Source organism: Patagioenas fasciata, chromosome 21, assembly GCF_037038585.1.
Source record: "Patagioenas fasciata isolate bPatFas1 chromosome 21, bPatFas1.hap1, whole genome shotgun sequence".
NCBI classification, from domain to species: domain Eukaryota; kingdom Metazoa; phylum Chordata; class Aves; order Columbiformes; family Columbidae; genus Patagioenas; species Patagioenas fasciata.
In genome coordinates, this window is record NC_092540.1 from 6323875 (window position 1) to 6345401 (window position 21527).

The following is a 21527-nucleotide window of genomic DNA, read 5'->3' on the forward strand; positions in this document are numbered from 1 at the left end:
CGTCTCTCATTGAGTTTGAGAACTAGACAATCTTTTTGGTTGGAAGCGAACCTTTAAGATCATCGAGTCCAACCATACCCTCACTTTAGCTGCCCCTGGCAGACTCCCCTCTGCCCCCGGCAGACTTGTGCTGAGGACTCCCCAAGCGCAGCCCAGGTCTTTCCCGGCTGCCCTTGGCAGACTCGTGGCGTTTCACCAAATCTTCCCCATTCCTCACCTATACTTCTTTCTCCAAACCCACGCGATGGCAGACAAACACCTCAGCTGCCCCATGGTGGCCCTGGAGGAGGACAGGGCTCCCCAGGAGAACAGCTCTCCAGCAGAGCCCCAGGAGCTGTGCATGGCCCAGAACCTGGAGATGGGTGAGTGAGGGGCCCTGATTGTCTGGGCAGGGTGGGGGCCAGCGAGCGCTCCCTGCTCAACACCAGGGTCACGTTTCCCTGCACGCTGGCAGGGGGTTCCACAGGTGTTGGCCATGATGCTGCTTGAAGCCCAGGGCTGCTCCGAGCTGGGAGCCGGCCCCAACACAGCCTCTGCGGGCAGAGGGGACCCAGCTCCTGCTCCAGGGCACGGGCAGCGAGAGGCAGCTGGGCGGGCAGGAGGCACCGTGCTGTGGGACGGGGACCTTTCCTGCCCATCTGAAGCGAGTTCCTCACCCGCTGCACTGCGCCTTTTGGTGTCCTGCCTGGCTCCAGCATCGCAGCCCGTCTGCCGGGCACCCTCCAGCCCTGACACGCACGGGGAGGCTGTGCCGGGGGTTGATCCAGGTCAAGACTCCAGAGGGAAAGGAAGGTTGCTCAGGGCACAGAAGTCAGAGTGTGGATTTGTTGCACTTTTGACAAAGTGAGCAGGGGAACACGATATTTTCGTTGACCAGGAACTTTCAAGAGCAGTGTTAGGCTTCCCCCAGTGTTTCTGTGTGGGAGGTTAGAGCTTGTTTTCCTGGGTGCTCCTGTACAGAACTCAACTTTTAAATATGCTTCTGTGCAAGAACGTGGACTCATCTCTCTTCCAATGTGGTTTCTTGGCAGTCGTTGCTGAGGGAATGGCTCCGCCGCAGAGGATCCTCTTTCCCCCAGAGAAGATTTGCATGGCCTGGCAGCACAGCCAGAGAGCTGGAGCGGGACTGCACAACCTGGGCAACACGTGCTTCCTCAACTCCGTCCTGCAGTGCCTGACCTACACCCCGCCTCTGGCCAACCACCTGCTCTCTGGGGAGCACAGCCGGGCCTGTCAGTACTTTTGGGAACATTCCTTGTACATCTGTTGAGCAGAGCCCAGGGGCTCCCAGAATCTGGATGCTGATCTAGGAGAAAGGTGGCCCTTCTTTGTCAGCTCCCTGAGTTGGTGTTCTCTGAACACTCAAGCCTAGAAGCAGCTTCTTCTATCTGGATGTGTTCATCTTCAGAAAGGCACCTCTTTCTATCGCAGGCTCTTGGTCCCTATTCCTGCAAGTTAAACTCCTTTGCTTATTGCACAGAAAGTTTCCGTCAGTTCAGCATCCCTCTGAAGAAAGTTTTCTGTGCACTAAAATGTCCCGGGCTTGTTGGGACTTGGGCACCTTGGGAGGAATGGAGAATTCTTAGAACTGCAAGACCCCCATTAGGTTTCCCATGGCTGTGGATATTTTGCAAACCTGAGGAGCTTCCCTCCCTCCCCAGGTGGCCAGGAAGGCTTCTGCATGATGTGCAGCATGGAAGTGCACGTTCAACAGGTGCTGCATTCCTCAGACAGTGCCATCGAGCCTTGGGTTGTCGTCGATGCTCTCACAGGTGAGTCAGTGCAGGTGCTGTGACATGACTGATGCCGTTCTTGTAGGAGAGAACTAGTAACTTCTTCTTTCTTAGAAATAGGAGAAAATTTCCAGCATGGCAGGCAGGAGGACGCCCACGAGTTCTTACGCTGCACCGTGGATGCCATGCAGAGAGCTTGTCTGAGTGGAAACAGCGAGTAAGCGCAAGCAAATTGTGTTTCCAGTGTTCCCAAGCCCTTTGGAGTCCTTGATGTCCTCCCCTCAAGGAAAACTATGGCCAGGGCTTTCAGGCAAAACCACACTCTTGGAGGAGATAACTCTGCCTTCCCATTGGTTTGCAGCTTGGACATCTCCTCTCAAGCAACTACCGTCGTCCATCAGATCTTTGGGGGCTTTCTGAGATCCAGAGGTACTTTTCCACAGCTATTGCTCTCCTTGGAATCGTCTGTGCCCTCCTGTCTGCCTGTGATAACAGACAATGGCGTGATTGGCGCAGTGGGTGTGAAGAGCGTAACCCGGCACGGTCCGTCGACTTCCCCTGTCACTGAGCATTTCCATTTGCCTTCCAGTCACATGCTGGAGCTGCCAAGCGGTTTCCGATTCCTACGAGGCCTTCCTGGATGTTCCTCTGGATATCAAAGTAAGAGAGTTTGTAATTGTGCTTCAAGATGTCCCAAGGCCCCTGTAGCTTTCCAGATTCCACACAGCTGGCTTACAAATGCATCTGACAAGAGAGGTTGGTGGTGGGCGGGAGGTGGAACGGACTGTGTTCTGCAGGGGCCACGGCAGTGGTCTCCCTGTCGCTGCTGGTTTCAGCTGGACAGGCACACCTGCCCCTCTCTGCACTGTGACGTACCCTCCTCCTTCTTCCCTTGCCCTCCCTCAACACCCGTCTGGCTCCCAGGCTCATGGGGGTGTTGTTTCCATCACTGGTGACACCCATACCATCGGAGCTGAACTGTGCGGTGCCACAAAGAGGTGGCTCTGGAGAACCCCGGGAATCCCTGGGAAATGAAGGAGATGTTCAGCATCACACCCTCTTTCTGCCTCCCGGGCACTGCTTGCGGGTTCACCGTGGGTCTCCTCAGCCTCACCGAGCTGGTTTTTTTTGCGTAAACTCCTCGTAAGTGTTTGGGCGTGGGAATTTCCCAGAGCTCAGGGCTCTCCCTTCTCACCCCTCCAGGCAGCCGCATCTGTCACCGCAGCTCTGGAAGACTTTGTGAAACCTGAGCACCTGGATGGTGAAAACTGCTTTAAATGTAGCAAGTAAGGCTATTATTGATGATGTACTCATACTAGATCCTGTGCGAAGGTGTCATTGAGCACAAGTCAGCTTTTAACATTGGATTTAGGCACAGTAATGAGACGCAGGTTTTTTAACATGGCGTTATGGTACTGAATAGCCTCAAAAGAGCACAAGGATGTGTGAGACAGGAAAGGCTGTCTGGCCTTTGGGGGAAAAAAAAGTGTGTTTCAGCCCTTGTCTCTGTCCTGGCTTTCAAGGTGTGACAAGATGACTGCCGCCTCCAAGAGGTTCACAGTCCATCGCGCGCCCAAGGTTCTCACGGTGTGTCTGAAGAGGTTTGAAGCTTTCACCGGCGACAAGATCAGCAAGGTGTGTGCACAACTGGAGTGCAACGTTCTCTTCCTGGAGCGGGTTTCCCAAAGCCGGACGCTCTGTCGCAAGCTGCTCATGTTGAGATTTTCGCGTTCCCTTCTGGGGACAGTTCCCGTGGGAAGACAAGTGTGTCCTCTGCTCCCACAGAGCTGCTTTGGTCCGGATGAGTTTCCTGCCACCCAACTCGTGACATATTGCTGTGTCCTGAAGCTTTCCAGGATCATTGCTGAGCCCTCCTGGTCTCTCCGTAGGTTGTGGAGTATCCCCAGTACCTGGATCTTCGCCCGTACATGTCTCAGGCAGCCGGAGAACCGCTCCTCTACTCCTTGTACGCCGTCCTGGTGCACGGAGGTGACAGCTGCCGCGCAGGACACTACTTCTGCTACATAAAGGTGAAAAGCGACTTCCTTCTGAACAAAGGAAAAATGTATCCCGGGGAAAACTGACTTTCCTGCCGTGTTCCTGACAGCCAAGGATTTGAGGGGAGAAGGTTTCCTCAGGGGCTGGAATGCATATGTTTTGAACACTCCTGGTTCGGCAGTTTTTGGCCTGTGTTTTGTTCAGAAGCCGTGCCATTCATCTCCAGATATCGACGTTTTCTTTGCAGGCCAGTGATGGACTGTGGTACCAGATGAACGACAAGTCTGTGGATCTTTGCAACAGTGACAGAGTCCTCAGGCAGCAAGCCTATTTACTGTTTTACATCAGGTAATCACAAGTTTTAAACTGTGTTCAGAACACATTTCCTTTTCCTGGCTTTGTTATTTTTCTTCTCGTCCTCCTGAGTGTTTCTGTCATAGCAGACAATTACCACCTGCATCCTTCAGCCCAACCAAATTTCCCATTAGGGGTCTCAGTTGCATCTTCTCTCTGTCACATAAACTGTTCCAAGAAAATGCCGGAACCCAGAGGAGGCTGCAAGAACAGCCCTCAACAGAGATCCCTCCTTTTTTCCCCAGGTGCTCCGATTTGGAAATTGGACAAAAGGCTTCTTCCTCACCAGCATCATCAGAAGCCCGTTCCCTCCTCAGTCAGCGGGTGGCCGGTAGCAAGCAGGTGGGCTCTGTGGGACAGCAGCATCTGCCCCGTAGGACTAAGGTGGCTGTGGGGAGGTGGTCAGCGCACCAGAGGGACAGCGGGTTTTTTTGGGGATCTTGGCAGCGCTCTCTTTTCCCTCCCACACGGCAGCTTTCTACACAGTTGCAGCACGGCTCCCTCTCCCAGCATCCCACCTGGATCCATCCCATTTGTCCTCCTTGGCCCCTCTGCAGCCTCCAGGAGCCTTTGGGAGGCCCTTAGCTGTCCCCTGACAGCTTCTGGGGGTTTCCCACTGGTGGGTCCTGTCAGGAGAAAAGGGCAGGAGCTTCTCACAGCTCTCTTTGCAGGACATGGCGGGGGGCATGGAGGACTCTCCAGAGGACAGCAGCTCCCCTGCACCAGCCAGCACCAGCCAGCAAAGCCGGGCAGGTTCCCAGGAGGCATCTGTGGGCTGGCTGTACCCCATCTGGCCAGGGAGGATCAACAGCAGCTCCTCCCTGGGCTCCTGCTTGCGTCGCTTCTTCCACGGCTGTCTCAGGCTGTGCTGTCACCCCCGCGAGCGTGTGCTCCACTCTGCACGAGAGGACAGCAGCAAAGAGGAGCGGGGATTCAGCCCTTCTGCCCACGGCCAGGACAACGGTGCCAGGGAGAGGACCAGGAGCAGATCCCCGCACTGGGGCAACGATTTCCGCAGCTGGGTCGTGGACACCGCGGACTATGAACACCCAGACGGGAGGAGGGGGAGAACCAGTCCCCTGAGCTGTGACCGCGCTCACAGGGACAAGGCAGCTCCACGACCCTCCAATGGCAGCTCCCAGCCTGCACCAGCACCTCCAGTGCCGTCCAGCAGCAGCTCCCAGCCTGCACCAGCACCTCCAGTGCCCTCCAGCAGCAGCTCCCATTCTTTTCCTGCCCCCAGAGCTGCTCAGGAGCAAACTTGGCCAAGGCGGAGAGATCGGAGCAGATCCCCGCGGCGGGACTATGATCTCCGCAGCCGGTTTCTGGAGATCACAGACCAGCATCGCTCAGCAAGGAGGACACGGAGCTGGAGAACAAGTCCTCCACGGTGTGACCGAGCCCTAAGGGATGATGCAGCTCCAGGGCCTTCCAGCGGCAGCTCCCGGTGTCGTTCCGCACCCAAAGCTGCTCGGGAGCACACCCAGCTGAGGCAGAGGGAGCGGAGCAGATCCCCGCGGCGCGGCTATGATCTCCGCAGGCAGTTTGTGGAGATCACGGACTGTGACCCCCCAGCACAGAGGAGGAGGAGGGGCAGGACGGCTTCAGTGCCCTGGAGATGCAGATGAGGAAGACGGTTGGTGGTGACGGGGGCAGATTGCAGCCTGGATGAGGGAGGACACAGCATCTGACGGCTGTGATGCTGGAGAGGAGGAAGAGGAGGAGGAAGAGTCCAGGAAGCAGCAAAGCTGCCCCAGCAGGGACCAAGCTGCCCCAAGGGCACCAGCAGCCAGTGCTGCCTCTGGCAGGAAGAGCTCAGAGAGCCCTTCCAGAGCCAGGGGCAGCTCTGCCGGCCGGCCCGCCTGCCCACAGGCCCCTGGAGGAAGAGCTGCAACCTGCGTGCCACGGCTGGGATCGCTGCTCAGAAACACTCACTGGGCACCAGCGGGCAGAAAAGCCAAAGCCACCATTAAAAACAAACTCTTGTTGGCCTCGTGTGTGTCATTTATGGGGTGCTTTCTTCTCTGTGGGTTTTGAGGCAAATGGAGAAATCCCCATTCTGAGAAGTCTCTGTGATGGGTTTTGGGAGCTGTGTGTTGTGTGTGCCCATCTTGCCCTCTCTTCTGTTTCAATGTGGAGATGTAAGGAGCCATTGCAAGGGGGAATGTTGTTTTAGAACTGATCTGGCACCTGACCCCAGCAGGGGAAGGACTCAGAGACATCAGCCCACAAATCCTTAGTGGAAAACAGAGTCCGTTTGAAATAATCCCGGAATCCAAACTGATTACTGTATTTAAAAAGTTAATCTAGGGGAAAGGGTAACCAAAGAGCCAGGAATCCAGCTTTTAAATAAATCAATAAGGTGAGAGGGTTGTTAGAATTAGATGAATGAGACAGGTAAACTGAGGCAAGCCCTGGGGAGTCTGTAAACCCTGCAGTACCAACCGACGGGGAGCAGGGGAGGGAATGTGCAGCTGGGATTGGCGGATGTGTAAGCGGGGGCTTTTTGTCCTATTCCCTGTGCCTGTCTTTGGGTAGAACACCTGGTCTTGCAAAATCGTTTATAAAATACGCTTTGCTGAGAGATCCTGCCCGGGCCTGTTCTACTGGCAAGGTGATTGTTTCCTACAGCAGGGTTTGGCAGCAGAAGTTTGGCAGGACAAGAGGGCCCATGAGGTCAGAAAGCACAGCAGAGCTGGAACCTGGGGTCACGGGCACCAAACCCAGCTCGGGTGGGAGCCAAGAGGGTGCCCTCGTGTGCAGGGCCCAAAGCGCCATCTGGAGCATCTGCCCGTCCTTCCAAGTGCCCAGAGCCTCCCTCTTGGGGCCAAATCCTCATGTTTAGGGTCCCAACATGTCTTTCATTACCCATGGCCTTTGGTGAGGGCCCACAGCTTCATTTTCAGGTGGAGCTCGCTGCCTGGCAGCAACCGCCCGGAAGTGTGTGGACCAATCACACCTGGTGGGAGTGCAGCACAGGGATGATTGAGAAATGGTCTGAGCAATCATTTGGTGGGGGGAGCCAGTGGGAAATCCCAGACAGCCAATCAGAGAAAACAGCGGCTCAGGGAAGGCGGACACTGTGGAGGGAGTAACCCCTCAGACAGCCAATCAGAGAGAGTATCACCTCAGGGCAGGGTGAGCCCCAAAGCAGGACAGAGTCACTGCCCAGGCAGCCTATCAGCTGCAGGAGCAGCTCAGGGGAGGAGACTGACAGCCATCCCGACCAATGGTGGCGCAGCCCAGGCTGAGCAGGCGGTTGCTCTGCAGGCGGCCAGGGTGAGTTTTACCATGGCGCCCGGGGAGCTGCCCGAGGCCGAGCAGCGCCTGGCCCAGCCCTGGGGCCCTTTTTCCTCCCTCTGGGGCCCTGGAGATGTTGTTGCTGCCTCTGGCCTTGTTCTCCTGGGCGGGGGAGGGGGCAGGGGGCACTTGCTGGAGAGGAACAGCTGGGGCTGGAGCTGGAGAGAGCAGGAGAAGGGGAAGCAGCTGGAGGGTGAAGTGCAGGGGATCCCCACAGCTGCTGCTGCAGCTGCACCAGAGACAGCTGCCCCTCTGGGTGAGGAAGAGTCCCTGTGAGCAGCCTCAGCAGAGCAGATTACAAACGTGCACCGCAGGGTCTGTGTAAGTGAGGACAAATACTGTACGGCCGTATAGTGTGTGTGTGTGTGGTGTGTGTCTGGGAAACCTTGTGCTGTAAGAGCTGTCAAATACCGATGTGTTCTCTTAGGTGCAGGATGGACAAACGACTGGAGCTGCAGAATAGGAGGGGAGGAAAAGACAGGCAGACAGAAGTGCCTGAACTCCACAACTTGCCTGGCAGTGTAGAGCAGGAACTGTGGTGAGTCCTGGGCCCTTGGGGTCATTTCATCCTGATTTGTGCTCCAGTCACTCCCTGCTCCCTCCTCTTTCCTACTGTGTCCTTCTTCCTCTTCATCTCTTCTCTCTCTATCCCTCTCTGCTTCTTCCTCACCATTTCCTCCACCCTTCTCCACCTCTGTGCAGGGTTTCTCGTATCTCCCTTTCTGTCTCCACCCTTCTGTGGTTCTCATCATCCCTGGTTTCTCTTTGTCACCATTCTGCTCTGTTGCTCTATCCTGCTCCCTGCCCCATCATTTCTCACTGTATCCCTCTGTCCTGCTCCCTGCACCTATTCCTGCCCCTCTTCTTTTTTTACTCCCTCTCCATCTTGCTGCCCGCCCCAGGATTTTTTCCCCAATCTCGATCCTGCCCCCAACCCTTATTTTTCTTTCTCTCTCCTGCTCCCCTTCTGTCCTTCTGCCTGTCTTCCCCTTCCCTGCTGCTTCTTTCTCCAGCCCTGTCCAGATTACTGCCCCTTTTCCTTCTTGATGTCTTTCTGTCCTGGTTTTCCTTCTGTCTTCCATCCCTGTTCCCAGTGCCATCCCTTCTCACTATATCGCCCCTGTCCAGCTGACTCTGCCTTTTCTTTGTCTTCTCTTCCTCTTTCCTGCTCCTCAGCCCTCTTTTCCTCTTTTTCCAGCTCATTATTGCATGTCTCCCCTTTCCAGTCTCTTCATTTGGATCCCAACTTTGCTTTATTTCTCACTCCCTTTGTTCTGTTCCCTGTCTTTCTTTTTGTCTCTCCATCTGTACATCCCCCTCCTTGTCTTTCTCCAGCCCCTTCCTGCTTCTCCTCGTCCCCCCTCCCCATCCCTCTGTCCTGCTCATCAGCCCTGCTGTTTCTTCCTCCCTGTCTCATCACAGCTTATTGTCCCTTTTTGCCTCCATCTCTCCATCTCTCCATCCTTTTCCCTGTGTGTTTCTTCCTCTCTCAGCTCCTCTGTCTTCTCTCTTGTCTGATTTGTCTCTTGCTAGTCATCTGTCCTTCTCCCCAGAAGCTTGATTCCAGCCGTCCCTGTAGGCAGCCGCTACTTGAGTGCTTCACTTGAGTGTGTCCGTGAGCCTCGGGGCAATCCCACAGGTAGGACCTTGGAACAAATGAGTGTTTACATGTTAATTTTCTGTTCCTGTGAAATTTAGCTTGCTGCTTTCTTGGCTGATGCTCAGTCATGCAGAGGGGAAGTGGGTCCCCCTCAGTGCTGTGCCCCAGAGGGCTCTGCCTTGCAAAGCTCTTTGCCAACTGCTCCATCTCTGCGCTGCTCGCAGTGCCGGCTGCCGAGGCAGCAGCAGGTCGGGGCTGAGTTTAGAGCTGGGTGAGCTCCAGGGAGTCCTTTCTCCTGACAGCTCCAGGCCTGGTTAGTGGCCACTGCAAGTGCTGGATAAATGTTGGCAAGATGCTCCTGAGGGGAAGGGAGAGAGGAGCTGCCACTGGGATAGGTTTGGATCCTGGGGACACAGTGAGTGTCACGGGGGTGGCCAGTGCAGAGGGGCAGTGTGAGCTCTGGTGCTGCTGTCTCCAGGTTGGATCACCAGACCCAGGCCACCATGCTGGTTCACCAGATCTTTGGCAGATCCCTGTGCTCCCGTGGTGAGCGCTGGCTGCCAGGTCCTGGGCTTGTGAGTCTCAGGGCAGAGGTTGCCCTGAGAGTCTTGCAACAAAAATCTTTTGGGAGAACTGCTGAGTGTGTGTAACTTCTCTAGAGCTGCAGCTGGTCAGTCTTGTGGTTCCTGTGGGTTGTGGCGTGTGTTGTGGTGATGGAAAATGCTGTTGGCTGTGGGCCGCAGCTCTTTGCCACCAGCTGAAGAACCCATGTTGGCAGTTATGTAGCAGCGCTTGCTGTCCCAGCACGCAGTGGAATTGCACGCTGTGAATCCTGGTGCCGACATCCCAGAGCCCAAAGCTGGAGAGGGGAACACGGCAGCTGCCTGTGCTGTGCTGGGGTGGTGTTGGGTGCAGGTGTTGTGCCAGGGTGTGATAACTGCTCTTGCTTTTGCAGTGAAGTTCTCAGTGTGCAGGAGCATCTGGGAGACCTCTGACCCTTTCCTGGACCTGGCGCTGGAGATCAGGTACTGGGGCAGGGTCTGGGTGGGGGGAGCTCTGCTCTCACAGGGGGTGTTCCTGCAGCTGCACCGTTACTGCTCTCAAGGCTGCTTAACTGCCAGTGTCAGGCAGGGTGCAGGCAAGAGGGAAGCAGCTTCTGTTGTTGTGCTGCCTCTGTCTGGCAAAGCAGAGCCCGTTGCCTGAGCATGAGCCACGACTCCTCCAGTGAGGCTCCGTGCTGTGGTGGACAGTGCAGCCGTCCCTCACGGCATGCTGGCCAGGGCCTGGCTGGGGGCAGGCTCAGGGCTTTGGTGCAGTCTGTGGCCCTGTGCTCATGCTCTGTTTTATCTCTGGGGACCAGCATCTCTGATCAGGTGAAAAAAGCTGTGACCAACAGACCCATGTCTTCACCAGTGATAGACCAGGTGAGTCCTGAAGGCTGTTCAGGGCCAGAGCACCATGTCACCGCTACCAGCCAAGAAGCTGGTGTTTTGTGCCAAAAAGTGAGTCTGAGCTTCTGCCTGGGGTCTTCAATAGGTGCCTTGTGTCTTGTGAGCTGGAGATTGTGTTGGGGACAGTGTAGACCGGATGCTGGGTGTCTTGCTAAGCTGGAGGCAGACAGGGAGAGCCCCTCAGCCTCAGGGCTGCAGCAATTGCTCTGGTTTGGGGTGCAGGGCCAGGTCCCTGCTGTTGTTCCCATCCCTGATTAAGGCTGGAGAAACGCCTCCTGTCTTCTTGCTCAGGACAGAGGGGCGGGGGTGCCAGTCCCTTAAGCGGGGTGGCCTCGCCAATCTTCTCTGGGTATCCTGTCCCCTGGGGTGATGGGAGGAGGAGACTCTGCAGCCTCCAGGCAGTGACTGGGACTGGCCCTCTGGGCGCTGCTGTGCAACCAGGACTCAGGACAGTGCGCTGGGGTTTCTGTTGTTTAAATTTCCCTCCTTCCTTTTTTCCTTTCTGCTTCTAACAGAAAACACTTCTGATTTGTTGACCACCCCTACTTTCCTCTCCCCTTCTGTGTCTTTACCCTTCCTTTTTCTCCGGGCTCTCCTTCTTATTTTCTTCTCTTGGCTCATGGAAACCTCTTTTCTTTAGATCACCAAGTTTGTTATTTGTTTTTTTTTTCATGTCAATAACTGCAGCGCAGCATCCTGTGGAAGGTGAGCAGAAGTGACCATTGCACACCACCTCATTCCCAATTTGCCAAGCGCACCTACCCCATGGACACCACCCACCCCAACTCCTTGGCCTTTTGGCAAGTCGAGGTAAGTGGTGCCAGTCGCTCCAAGGCTCCTGAACGGCAGCAAGGCCAGTACTCCACGAGACAACTGCATGACAGGTGGCCCGGGGGAGTGACTTCAGCAGCCACCTCTCCTGTTCTCTTGGATTGGCTAAGGTGGTAGCAATTGAGTGCTGTGCTTGTGCACTGTGGAGTGTGGAGGAAGAGGGGGGCTCCTGAGCTGGCCTTCAGATCATGTCAGCCTCTTTTCCTGTTCTGCAGGCTGTCCTCATCTGCACTCCATCAGGCAAATCCTGGAAAGCCGACCTTCAACTTCGTCCTCAGCTCAGCCTTTTGGCTCCTAGGCCCCCCATGACCACCTGTTTCACTGCCCACCCTTCGCACCACCTTCCTCCCTGCAGCAGCGAGGAGGAGCCCAGCCAGGTCACCCCTGGTTCCTCCAAAAAGAGGCAGTGTAAGCAGCACCGTGGAGCAGACAGCAGCCCCTGTGCTCTGGCTGTGGAGGACAAGGATCAAGTCTCCAGCCCCCAAGGAAGAAGAAGAATCTCACACAGGAGGGCTCAGTGTCCCCTGCAGGGGAAGGAGGTGGCAGGCAAGGGTCCCAGCGGTGGCAGGGAGGCACCCAGCTGTCAGCACCGAAAGATCACGCCCATGGTGCAAGTGTCAGGCCCCAGGACCTGTCTGGACACAGAACCCATCTACCCCCTCAAGAGGAAGAAAAAGAGGAGAATGGAGGAGACAGGAGAATGCTGCTCTGGGTTAGAATTAGGTTTAGCATTAGGGTTACAGATCGTGGGTAAGGGTTAGAATGAAGGCTTGGGTTTAGGTTTAGTGTTAAGGGTTTGAGTTAGTTAGGCGTTTAGGGTTAAAGTTAGTTTTATGGGTTAGGATTAGAGCTACAGTTCTGCTGTTAGGTGCTAGAGTTAGAGTTAGGGTTAGATGAGTGTTAGGGGTTAGTGAAGACTGCTATGGTAAGTAGTTAGGGTTAGGAGTAGGGACAGAGTTAAGGTTGAGTTTTGGTTAGTGATAGGTTTATGGTTTAGGTTTAGAGTTAGTGGTAGTGGTTTGGATTAGGGTAAGGTTAGGGATGAGGAATTGGCATTGTAGTTAGTGATAGGGTTTGGAGTTGAGGGAAGTAGTTAGAGTTTGGGTTTTGGGTCAGGATTAGGGGTCTAGTAGTGTTTGGAATAGTGGTTAGGGATAAGAGTTAGGGTTAGAGCGATGGTTAGAGTAAGGGTTGGAATTAAGGGGTAGAGTTGGGGTTAGGGGCTAGGACCAGGATCAGAGTTTTGCTTAGGGTTATCATTTGTTGGTTATTGTTGATTAGCTAGTGTATATTGGTTAGGTTTAGAGTTAGAATTAGTGTTTAGGGTTAGGTTTCAGTGTTAGGGGCTAGGGTTAGAGGATATGCTAGGTTGAGTTAGGATTACGTTTGTATTAGCATCAGAGGGGGCTAGCTTTTTGTCAGACTTAAAGATAGAGCTTTGGGTAAAGCACAGGGTCAGGATTAGAGTTAGCAGTTAAGGATTAGAATTAGTGTCAAATTGATATAAGGTGTATGGTGAGGCTTAGTTTAGGGTAAGGGGCTTGGGTGTAGAGTTAGCCTTAGGTAAGGCTTCAGGTTGGGTTTAGGTTTAGATTACAGGTAGGTTTAGGGGTTAGGGAGTTAGGGTTTTTGTTACGATTAGGGTTTGTGGTTAGGGTTAGTGATTAGTTTTTGAGTTCTAATTAGAGGTAGGGTTAGATTTAGCCTTAGGGTTGGGGTTAAGGTTTAGGAGTTAGGTTTAGAAAGAGTGTTAGGGGTTTGTTTTTTGTGGTTAGAATTAGGGTTAAGGATAGGGTTATAGTAAGCAATTAAGACTTAGGCTTACGGTTATAGTTAGGCTTAGGGCTAGGTTAGGGTTTGGTGTTAGGGCTAGAATTAGCATTAGGTTTCAGGGTTAGACTTAGGGTTAGGACTTACAGTAAAGGTTAGAGTTACAGTAAAAATTAGGGCTTAATTTAAGGATTAAGTTAGGGTTAGAGTTAGGATTAGGTTTAGGTTTAGCATTTAAATAAGGGTTAGGTTTTAGTTAAGGTTGAGGGTTAGTGTTAGGTAAGGTTTTGGGTTAGGGGATAGAGTTAGGGTTAGAGTTTGGGATAGGCGTAGGGAGCATGGTTAGGGTTTTGAGTGAGGGCTATGGGTCAGGGTTTGGGTTAGACTTAGAGTTAGGATTAAACTTTGGGCCAGAGGTTAGAGCATAGCATTAAGGGTTAGTATTAGAAGTTTGTGATTGAGTTATATGAGATTTAAGTTATGGTTAAGTAGTAGGGTTAAGGTATAGGGTTCGATGTAGGGTAAAGGTGTTAGGAGTTACAGTTAGGGTTAGGCTTAGGAATTAGGGAGTGGGGTTAGATTTTGGGGTTACAGGTTTGATTTATGTTTAAGGGGGAGGGTTAGATTGAAGGTTAGAAATAGGGTTAAACGTAGGGCAAGGGTCAGAGTTAGGGTTAGAATTACTGTTACGGTTAGGAGTATGTGTTTCAGTTAGATGATGTTTCGGGGCTAGGGTTACGGTTACGTTTGGAGTTCGTTTTAGGGTTAGGGCTAGTGGTAAGGTCAGGATTTGATTAGGATTAGGGTTAGAATTAAGGTTAGGGCTTTTGGGTGAGGCATAGTTTGGTTTTAGGTTTAGGCATAGATTTCTGGTTAGAGTAAGAGGGCTGAGCATTAGGTTTAGAGTTGGGGTTAGAGTTAGGGTTAGAGGTTGGTCTCAGATTTAGCCTTGCTTTAGGATTACAGTAAGTGATTGGAGTAATATTAGAGGTTTAGATTAAGGGATAGGTGTTAGGGGTAGGGTTAGGGTTATTATTAGGGTTTGATTAGGATTAGGTTTAGGGTTTATGGGTAGGGATGTGGTTAGTGGTAAGGGTTAGTAGTAGGGTTAGTGTTAGCAGTAAGGATTAAGGTTGGGGGTTAGGGAATAATGTTTGTTTAAGAGGTTAGACTTCAGGTTTAGGGCAAAACGGTAGGAATATGGTTAAGGTTAGCACTATTACAGTTAGGTTTAGGCTTAGGCTTTGGAGTTTGGGATAGGGTTAGGCTTTGGAGTTTGGGATAGGGTTAGGCTTTGGAGTTTGGGATAGGGTTAGGCTTTGGAGTTTGGGATAGGGTTAGGCTTGGGAGTTTGGGATAGGGTTAGGCTTTGGAGTTTGGGATAGGGTTAGGCTTAGGAGTTAGGGTTAGGCTTAGGAGTTAGGGTTAGGGTTAAGGGTTAGGGTTAGGGTTAAGGTTTAGGGTTAAGGGTTAGGGTTAAGGTTTAAGGGTTAGGGTTAAGGGTTAAGGATTTGGATTAGGGTTAAGGGTTTGGGTTAGGGTTAGGAGATTGTGTTAGGGTTAGGTTTAGACTAAGGAGTTTGGGTTAGGCTAGGTGTTGGGGTTAGGCGTTTGGGTTAGGATACTGGATTAGGCCTTGGGGTTAGGCGTTGGGGTTAGGATACTGGGTTAGGCATTGTGGTTAGGATACTGGGTTAGGGGTTGGGGTTCGGATACTAGGTTAGGCGTTGGGGTTAGGCTAAGGGTTAGGGTTAGGAGTTTGGGTTAGGCTAATGGTTAGGGTTAGGAGTTTGGGTTAGGCTAAGGGTTAGGAGTTTGGGTTAGACTAAGGGTTAGGACTTTGGGTTAGCTTTAGGCTTAGGGTTAAGACTTTGGCTTAGGACTTTGGCTTGGGCTTAGGAGTTTGGCTTAGGAGTTTGGCTTAGGTTGGCTTAGGTGTTAGGCTCAGGGTTAGGAGTTTGGGTTAGGCTCAGGCTCAGGGTTGGGAGTCTGGGGTAGGCTCAGGGTTGGAGTCTGGGGTACGCTCAGGGTTGGGAGTCTAGGGTAGGCTCAGATTTAGGCTTAGGTTTAGGCTTAGGCTTAGGAGTTTCGGTTAGGGTTAGGAGTTTGTGTGAGGGTTACGGTTAGGAGATTGGGTTTGGGTTACACTTAGGGTTAGGAATTTGTCTTAGGTGTTAGGGTTAGGCTTAGGGTTGGGAGTTTGGTTTAGGATTAGGCTTAGGATTCAGGGTTTGGGTTAGGGTTAGGCTTAGGGTTCGGAGTTTGGGTTAGGGTTAGGCTTAGGGTTAGGAGTTTGGGTAGCAGTTAGGGTTATGATTTTGGGTTAGGGTTAGGGTTAGGCTTAGGTTTGAGAGTTAGGGTTAGGAGTTTGGGTTAGGGTTACACTTAGGGTTAGGTGTCTGGGTTAGGGTTACGCTTAGGGTTAGGAGTCTGGGTTAGGGTTAGGCTTAGGGTTAGGAGATTGGGATAGGTGTTAGGGTTAGGCTTAGGGGTAGGAGTTTGGGTTAGGCTTTGGAGTTTGGGTGAGGCTTAGGCTTAGGAGTTAGGGTTAGGGTTAGGCTTAGGCTTACGAATTTGGGTGAGGCTTAGGCTTAGGAGTTTGGGGTAGGGGTTAGGCTTAGGGTTAGTTTTTGGGGTAGGGCTTAGGGTTAGGCTTAGGAGTTTGGGGTAGGGGTGAGGGTTAGAAGTTTTGGGTAGGGTTAAACTTAGATTAGGATTTGGGGTAGGGTTAAGAGTCAGGGTTAGGCTTAGGGTTAGGAGTCAGAGTTAGGCTTAGGGTTATGGTTTGGGTTAGGCTTAGACTTAGGCTTAGGAATTTGGGTTAGGAGTTTAGGAGTTTGGGTTAGTGTTAGGCATAGGTTGTTGAGTTTTTTTAGGGTTAGGCTTACGTTTAGGATTATGCGTTAAGAGTTTGCATTAGGCTTAGGGTTCGTAGTTTGAGTTAGGGTTAGGCTTAGGAGTTTGGGGTAGGCTTAGGCTTAGGAGTTTGGGGTAGGGGTTAGGGTTAGTTGTTTGGGGTAGGGGTTAGGGTTAGTTGTTTGGGGTAGGGGTTAGGGTTAGGCTTAGGAGTTTGGGGTAGGCTTAGGCTTAGGAGTTTGATGTAGGGGCTAGGGTTAGTTGTTTGGGGTAGGGGTTAGGGTTAGGCTTAGGAGTTTGATGTAGGGCTTAGGCTTAGAAGTTTGGGGTAGGGTTAGGCTTAGGGTTAGGAGTCAAGGTTAGGCTTAGGGTTAGGAGTCAGGGTTAGGCTTAGGGTTAGGAGTCAGGGTTAGGCTTAGGGTTATGTCTGGGTTAGGGTTAGGCTTAGGCTTAGGAGTTTGGGTTAGGGTTAGGAGTTTGGGTTAGTGTTAGACATAGGTTATTGAGTTTTTTTAGGGTTAGGCTTACGGTTAGGATTTTGCGTTAGGAGTTTGGGTTAGGCTTAGGGTTCGGAGTTTGGATTAGGCTTAGGGTTCGAAGTTTGGGTTAGGATTAGGCTTAGGAGTTTGGGGTAGGCTTAGGCTTAGGAGTTTGGGGTAGGGGTTAGCGTTAGGCTTAGGAGTTTGGGGTAGGGGTTAGGGTTAGAAGTTTGGCGTAGGGTTAGGATTTTGGGGTAGGGTTAGGAGTCAGGGTTAGGCTTAGGGTTAGGAGTCAAGGTTAGGCTTAGGGTTAGGCTTAGGGTCAGGAGTCAGGGTTAGGCTTAGGGTTATGTCTGGGTTAGGGTCAGGGTTAGGCTTAGGAGTTTGGGTTAGGGTTAGGAGTTTGGGTTAGCGTTAGGCATAGGTTATTGAGGTTTTTTAGGGTTAGGCTTACGGTTAGAATTTTGCATTAAGGGTTTGTGTTAGGGTTAGGAGTTTGGGTTTGGGTTATGCTTAGGGTTAGGAGTTTGAGTGGGGTTAGGGTTCAGAGTTGGGTTAGGCTTAGTCTTAGGAGTTTGGGTTAGAGTTAGGCTTAGGGTTCGGAGTTTGGGTTAGGGTTAGGCTTAGGGTTTGTAGTTTGGGTTAGAATTAGGCTTAGGGTTAGGAGTTTGGGTAATGGTTAGGGTTATGTCTGGGTTAGGGTGAGGCTTAGGCTTAGGAGTTTGGGGTAGGGGTTAGGCTTAGGGTTAGTTTTTGGGGTAGGGGTTAGAGTTAGGCTTAGGAGTTTGGGGTAGGGGTGAGGGTTAGAAGTTTTGGGTAGGGTTAAACTTAGATTAGGATTTGGGGTAGGGTTAAGAGTCAGGGTTAGGCTTAGGGTTAGGAGTCAGAGTTAGGCTTAGGGTTATGGTTTGGGTTAGGCTTAGACTTAGGCTTAGGAATTTGGGTTAGGAGTTTAGGAGTTTGGGTTAGTGTTAGGCATAGGTTGTTGAGTTTTTTTAGGGTTAGGCTTACGTTTAGGATTATGCGTTAAGAGTTTGCATTAGGCTTAGGGTTCGTAGTTTGAGTTAGGGTTAGGCTTAGGAGTTTGGGGTAGGCTTAGGCTTAGGAGTTTGGGGTAGGGGTTAGGGTTAGTTGTTTGGGGTAGGGGTTAGGGTTAGTTGTTTGGGGTAGGGGTTAGGGTTAGGCTTAGGAGTTTGGGGTAGGCTTAGGCTTAGGAGTTTGATGTAGGGGTTAGGGTTAGTTGTTTGGGGTAGGGGTTAGGGTTAGGCTTAGGAGTTTGATGTAGGGCTTAGGCTTAGAAGTTTGGGGTAGGGTTAGGCTTAGGGTTAGGAGTCAAGGTTAGGCTTAGGGTTAGGAGTCAGGGTTAGGCTTAGGGTTATGTCTGGGTTAGGGTTAGGCTTAGGCTTAGGAGTTTGGGTTAGGGTTAGGAGTTTGGGTTAGTGTTAGACATAGGTTATTGAGTTTTTTTAGGGTTAGGCTTACGGTTAGGATTTTGCGTTAGGAGTTTGGGTTAGGCTTAGGGTTCGGAGTTTGGATTAGGCTTAGGGTTCGAAGTTTGGGTTAGGATTAGGCTTAGGAGTTTGGGGTAGGCTTAGGCTTAGGAGTTTGGGGTAGGGGTTAGCGTTAGGCTTAGGGTTAGTTGTTTGGGGTAGGGGTTAGGGTTAGGCTTAGGAGTTTGGGGTAGGGGTTAGGGTTAGAAGTTTGGCGTAGGGTTAGGATTTTGGGGTAGGGTTAGGAGTCAGGGTTAGGCTTAGGGTTAGGAGTCAAGGTTAGGCTTAGGGTTAGGCTTAGGGTCAGGAGTCAGGGTTAGGCTTAGGGTTATGTCTGGGTTAGGGTCAGGGTTAGGCTTAGGAGTTTGGGTTAGGGTTAGGAGTTTGGGTTAGCGTTAGGCATAGGTTATTGAGGTTTTTTAGGGTTAGGCTTACGGTTAGAATTTTGCATTAAGGGTTTGTGTTAGGGTTAGGAGTTTGGGTTTGGGTTATGCTTAGGGTTAGGAGTTTGAGTGGGGTTAGGGTTCAGAGTTGGGTTAGGCTTAGGCTTAGGAGTTTGGGTTAGAGTTAGGCTTAGGGTTCGGAGTTTGGGTTAGGGTTAGGCTTAGGGTTTGTAGTTTGGGTTAGAATTAGGCTTAGGGTTAGGAGTTTGGGTAATGGTTAGGGTTATGTCTGGGTTAGGGTTAGGCTTAGGAGTTTGGGTTAGGGTTACGCTTAGGATTAGGAGTCTGGGTTAGGGTTAGGCTTAGGGTTAGGAGACTGGGGTAGGTGTTAGGTGTTTGGGTTAGGGTTAGGAGTTTGGGTTAGGCTTAGGGTTAGGCTTAGGAGTTTGGCTTAGGCTTAGGGTTAGGAGTTTGGGTTAGGGTTAGGGCTAGGCTTAGGACTTTGGCTTAAATGGTACGGTTAGGCTTAGGGCTTTGGCTTAGGTAGTAGGGTTAGGCTTAGGAGTTTGGGGTAGGCTTAGGCTTAGGAGTTTGGCTTAGGCTTAGGGTTAGGCTTAGGAGTTTGGCTTAGGTGGTAGGGTTAGGCTTAGGACATTGGCTTAGGTGGTAGGGTTAGGCTTAGGATTTAGGGGTAGGAGTCAGGCTTAGGCTTAGGAGTTAGGGGTAGTAGTTTGGCTTAGGTGGTAGGGTTAGGCTTAGGGGTAGGAGTTTGGCTTAGGTGGTAGGATTAGGCTTAGGGGTAGGAGTTTGCCTTAGGCTTAGGGTTAGGCTTAGGAGTTTGGCTTAGGTGGTAGGGTTAGGCTTAGGGTTAGGAGTTTGGGGTAGGCTTAGGGTTAGGAGTTTGGGGTAGGCTTAGGGTTAGGAGTTTGGGGTAGGAGTTTGGCTTAGGTGGTAGGGTTAGACTTAGGAGTTTGGCTTAGGTGGTAGGGTTAGGCTTAGGAGTTTGGCTTAGGTGGTAGGCTTAGGCTTAGGAGTTTGGGATAGGGTTAGGCTTAGGGGTAGGAGATTGGGTCAGGATTTAGGGTTAGGCTTAGGAGTTAGGGTCGGGGTTAGGCTTAGGAGTTAGGGTCGGGGTTAGGTGTAGGAGTTAGGCTTAGGGGGTAGGCTTAGGCTTGGGGTAGGCTTAAGCCTATGAGTTAGGCTTAGGGGTAGGAGTTTGGGGTAGACTTAGGCTTAGGGGTAGGAGTTTGGGGTAGGCTTAGGCTTAGGGGTAGGAGTTTGGGGTAGGCTTAGGCTTAGGGGTAGGAGTCAGGCTTAGGCTTAGGAGTTAGGGGTAGGAGTCAGGCTTAGGCTTAGGAGTTAGGGGTAGGAGTTTGGTTTACGTGGTAGGGTTAGGCTTAGGGGTAGGAGTTTGGGGTAGGCATAGGCTTAGGGGTAGGAGTCAGGCTTAGGGGTACTAGTCAGGCTTAGGGGTAGGAGTTAGTTAGGCTTAGGCATTTGGCTTAGGGTTAGGCTTACAAGTTTGGCTTAGGCTTAGGGGTAGGAGTTTGGCTTAGGTGGTAGGGTTAGGCTTAGGGGTATGAGTTTGGCTTAGGGGGTAGGGTTTGGCTTAGGGGTAGGAGTTTGGCTTACGGGATAGGCTTAGGGTTGGGTTAGGAGTTTGGGGTAGGCGTGGGCTTAGGGGTAGGAGTTTGGGGTAGGCTTAGGCTTAGGGGTAGGAGTCAGGCTTAGAGGTACTAGTCAGGCTTAGGGGTAGGAGTTAGTTATGCTTAGGCGTTTGGCATAGGTTTAGGCTTAGGCGTTTGGCTTAGGAGTTTGGCTTAGGGTTAGGGTTAGGCTTAGGACTTTGGCTTAGGTGGTAGGTTTAGGCTTAGGAGTTTGGGGTAGGGTTAGGTTTAGGCTTAGGAGTTTGGGGTAGGGTTAGGTTTAGGCTTAGGAGTTTGGGGTAGGGTTAGGGTTAGGAGTTTGGGGTAGGGTTAGGAGTTTGGGGTAGGGTTAGGGTTAGGAGTTTGGGGTAGGGTTAGGGTTAGGAGTTTGGGGTAGGGTTAGGGTTAGGTTTAGAAGTTTTGGGTAGGCTTAGGGGTAGGAGTCAGGCTTAGGCTTAGGGGTAGGAGTCAGGCTTAGGCTTAGGGGTAGGAGTCAGGCTTAGGCTTAGGGGTAGGAGTCAGGCTTAGGCTTAGGGCTAGGACTCAGGCTTAGGCTTAGGGGTAGGACTCAGGATTAGGCTTAGGGATAGGACTCAGACTTAGGCTTAGGAGTCCAGCTTACGGCTTAGGCTTTAGAGTTAGAGGTAGGAGTTTGGCTTAGGTGGTAGGGTTAGGCTTAGGGGTAGCAGTCAGGCTTAGGCTTAGAAGTTAGTTAGGCTTAGGCTTAGGAGTTTGGCTTAGGTGGTAGGCTTAGGCCTAGGAGTTAGGCTTAGGGTTAGGAGTTTGGGATAGGCTTAGGCTTAGGGGTAGGATTTTGGGGTATGCTTAGGCTTAGGGGTAGGAGTCAGGCTTAGGCTTAGGCTTAGGGGTAGGAGTCAGGCTTAGGTTTAGGCTTAGGGGTAGGAGTCAGGCTTAGGCTTAGGGGTAGGAGTCAGGCTTAGGCTTAGGGGTAAAAGTCAGGCTTAGGCTTAGGAGTTAGGGGTAGGAGTCAGGCTTAGGTGGTAGGGTTAGGCTTAGGGGTAGGAGTTTGGCTTAGGGGGTAGGGTTAGGCTTAGGGGGTAGGGTTAGGCTTAGGGGGTAGGCGTTTGTCTTAGGGGGTAGGGTTTGGCTTGGGGTAGGAGTTTGGGGTAGGCGTAGGCTTAAGGGCGGGAGTTTGTCATAGCAATCAGGCTTAGGGGTAGGAATTAGTTAGGCTTAGGTGTTTGGCTTAGGGTTACGCTTAGGATTTTGGCTTAGGAGTTTGACTTAGGCTTAGGAGTTTGGCTTAGGTGGTAGGGTTAGGCTTAGGACTTTGGCTTAGGTGGTAGGCTTAGGAGTTTGGGGTAGGGTTAGGCTTAGGCTTAGGAGTTTAGCTTAGGCTTAGAGTTAGGCTTAAGAGTTTGGGGTAAGGCTAGGGTTCAGAGTTTGAGGTAGGGTTAGGGTTAGGTTTAGAAGTTTGGGGTAGGCTTAGGGGTAGGAGTCAGGCTTAGGCTTAGAGGTAGGAGTTGGGCTTAGGCTTAGGGGTAGGACTCAGGCTTAGGCTTAGGAGTTAGGGGTAGGAGTTTGGCTTAGGTGGTAGGGTTAGGCTTAGGGATGGGAGTCAGGCTTAGGCTTAGAAGATAGTTAGGCTTAGGCTTAGGAGTTTGTCTTAGGGTTA

The 21527-nt window shown here is 51.8% G+C and overlaps 1 protein-coding gene across 1 annotated transcript; it reads left to right on the top strand.

Annotated features, from left to right (window-relative positions):
• Positions 1-340: 340 nt before the first annotated feature.
• Positions 341-5481, top strand: LOC139829556 (ubiquitin carboxyl-terminal hydrolase 17-like protein 6). The gene is made up of 13 exons (XM_071817717.1): positions 341-362; positions 1032-1232; positions 1662-1772; positions 1848-1950; positions 2095-2162; positions 2323-2393; positions 2937-3019; positions 3257-3368; positions 3623-3763; positions 3979-4079; positions 4331-4427; positions 4757-5194; positions 5404-5481. The coding sequence occupies exons 1-13, from the start codon at positions 341-343 to the stop codon at positions 5479-5481; spliced, it is 1626 nt and encodes a 541-aa protein (XP_071673818.1).
• Positions 5482-21527: the final 16046 nt, after the last annotated feature.

Coding starts and splice junctions, on each gene's coding strand:
- LOC139829556 (XM_071817717.1), top strand. CDS start 341: ATGGCCCAGAACCTGGAGATGG. Junction 363..1,031: donor GGCCCAGAACCTGGAGATGG/GTGAGTGAGGGG, acceptor GTTTCTTGGCAG/TCGTTGCTGAGGGAATGGCT. Junction 1,951..2,094: donor TGTCTGAGTGGAAACAGCGA/GTAAGCGCAAGC, acceptor ATTGGTTTGCAG/CTTGGACATCTCCTCTCAAG.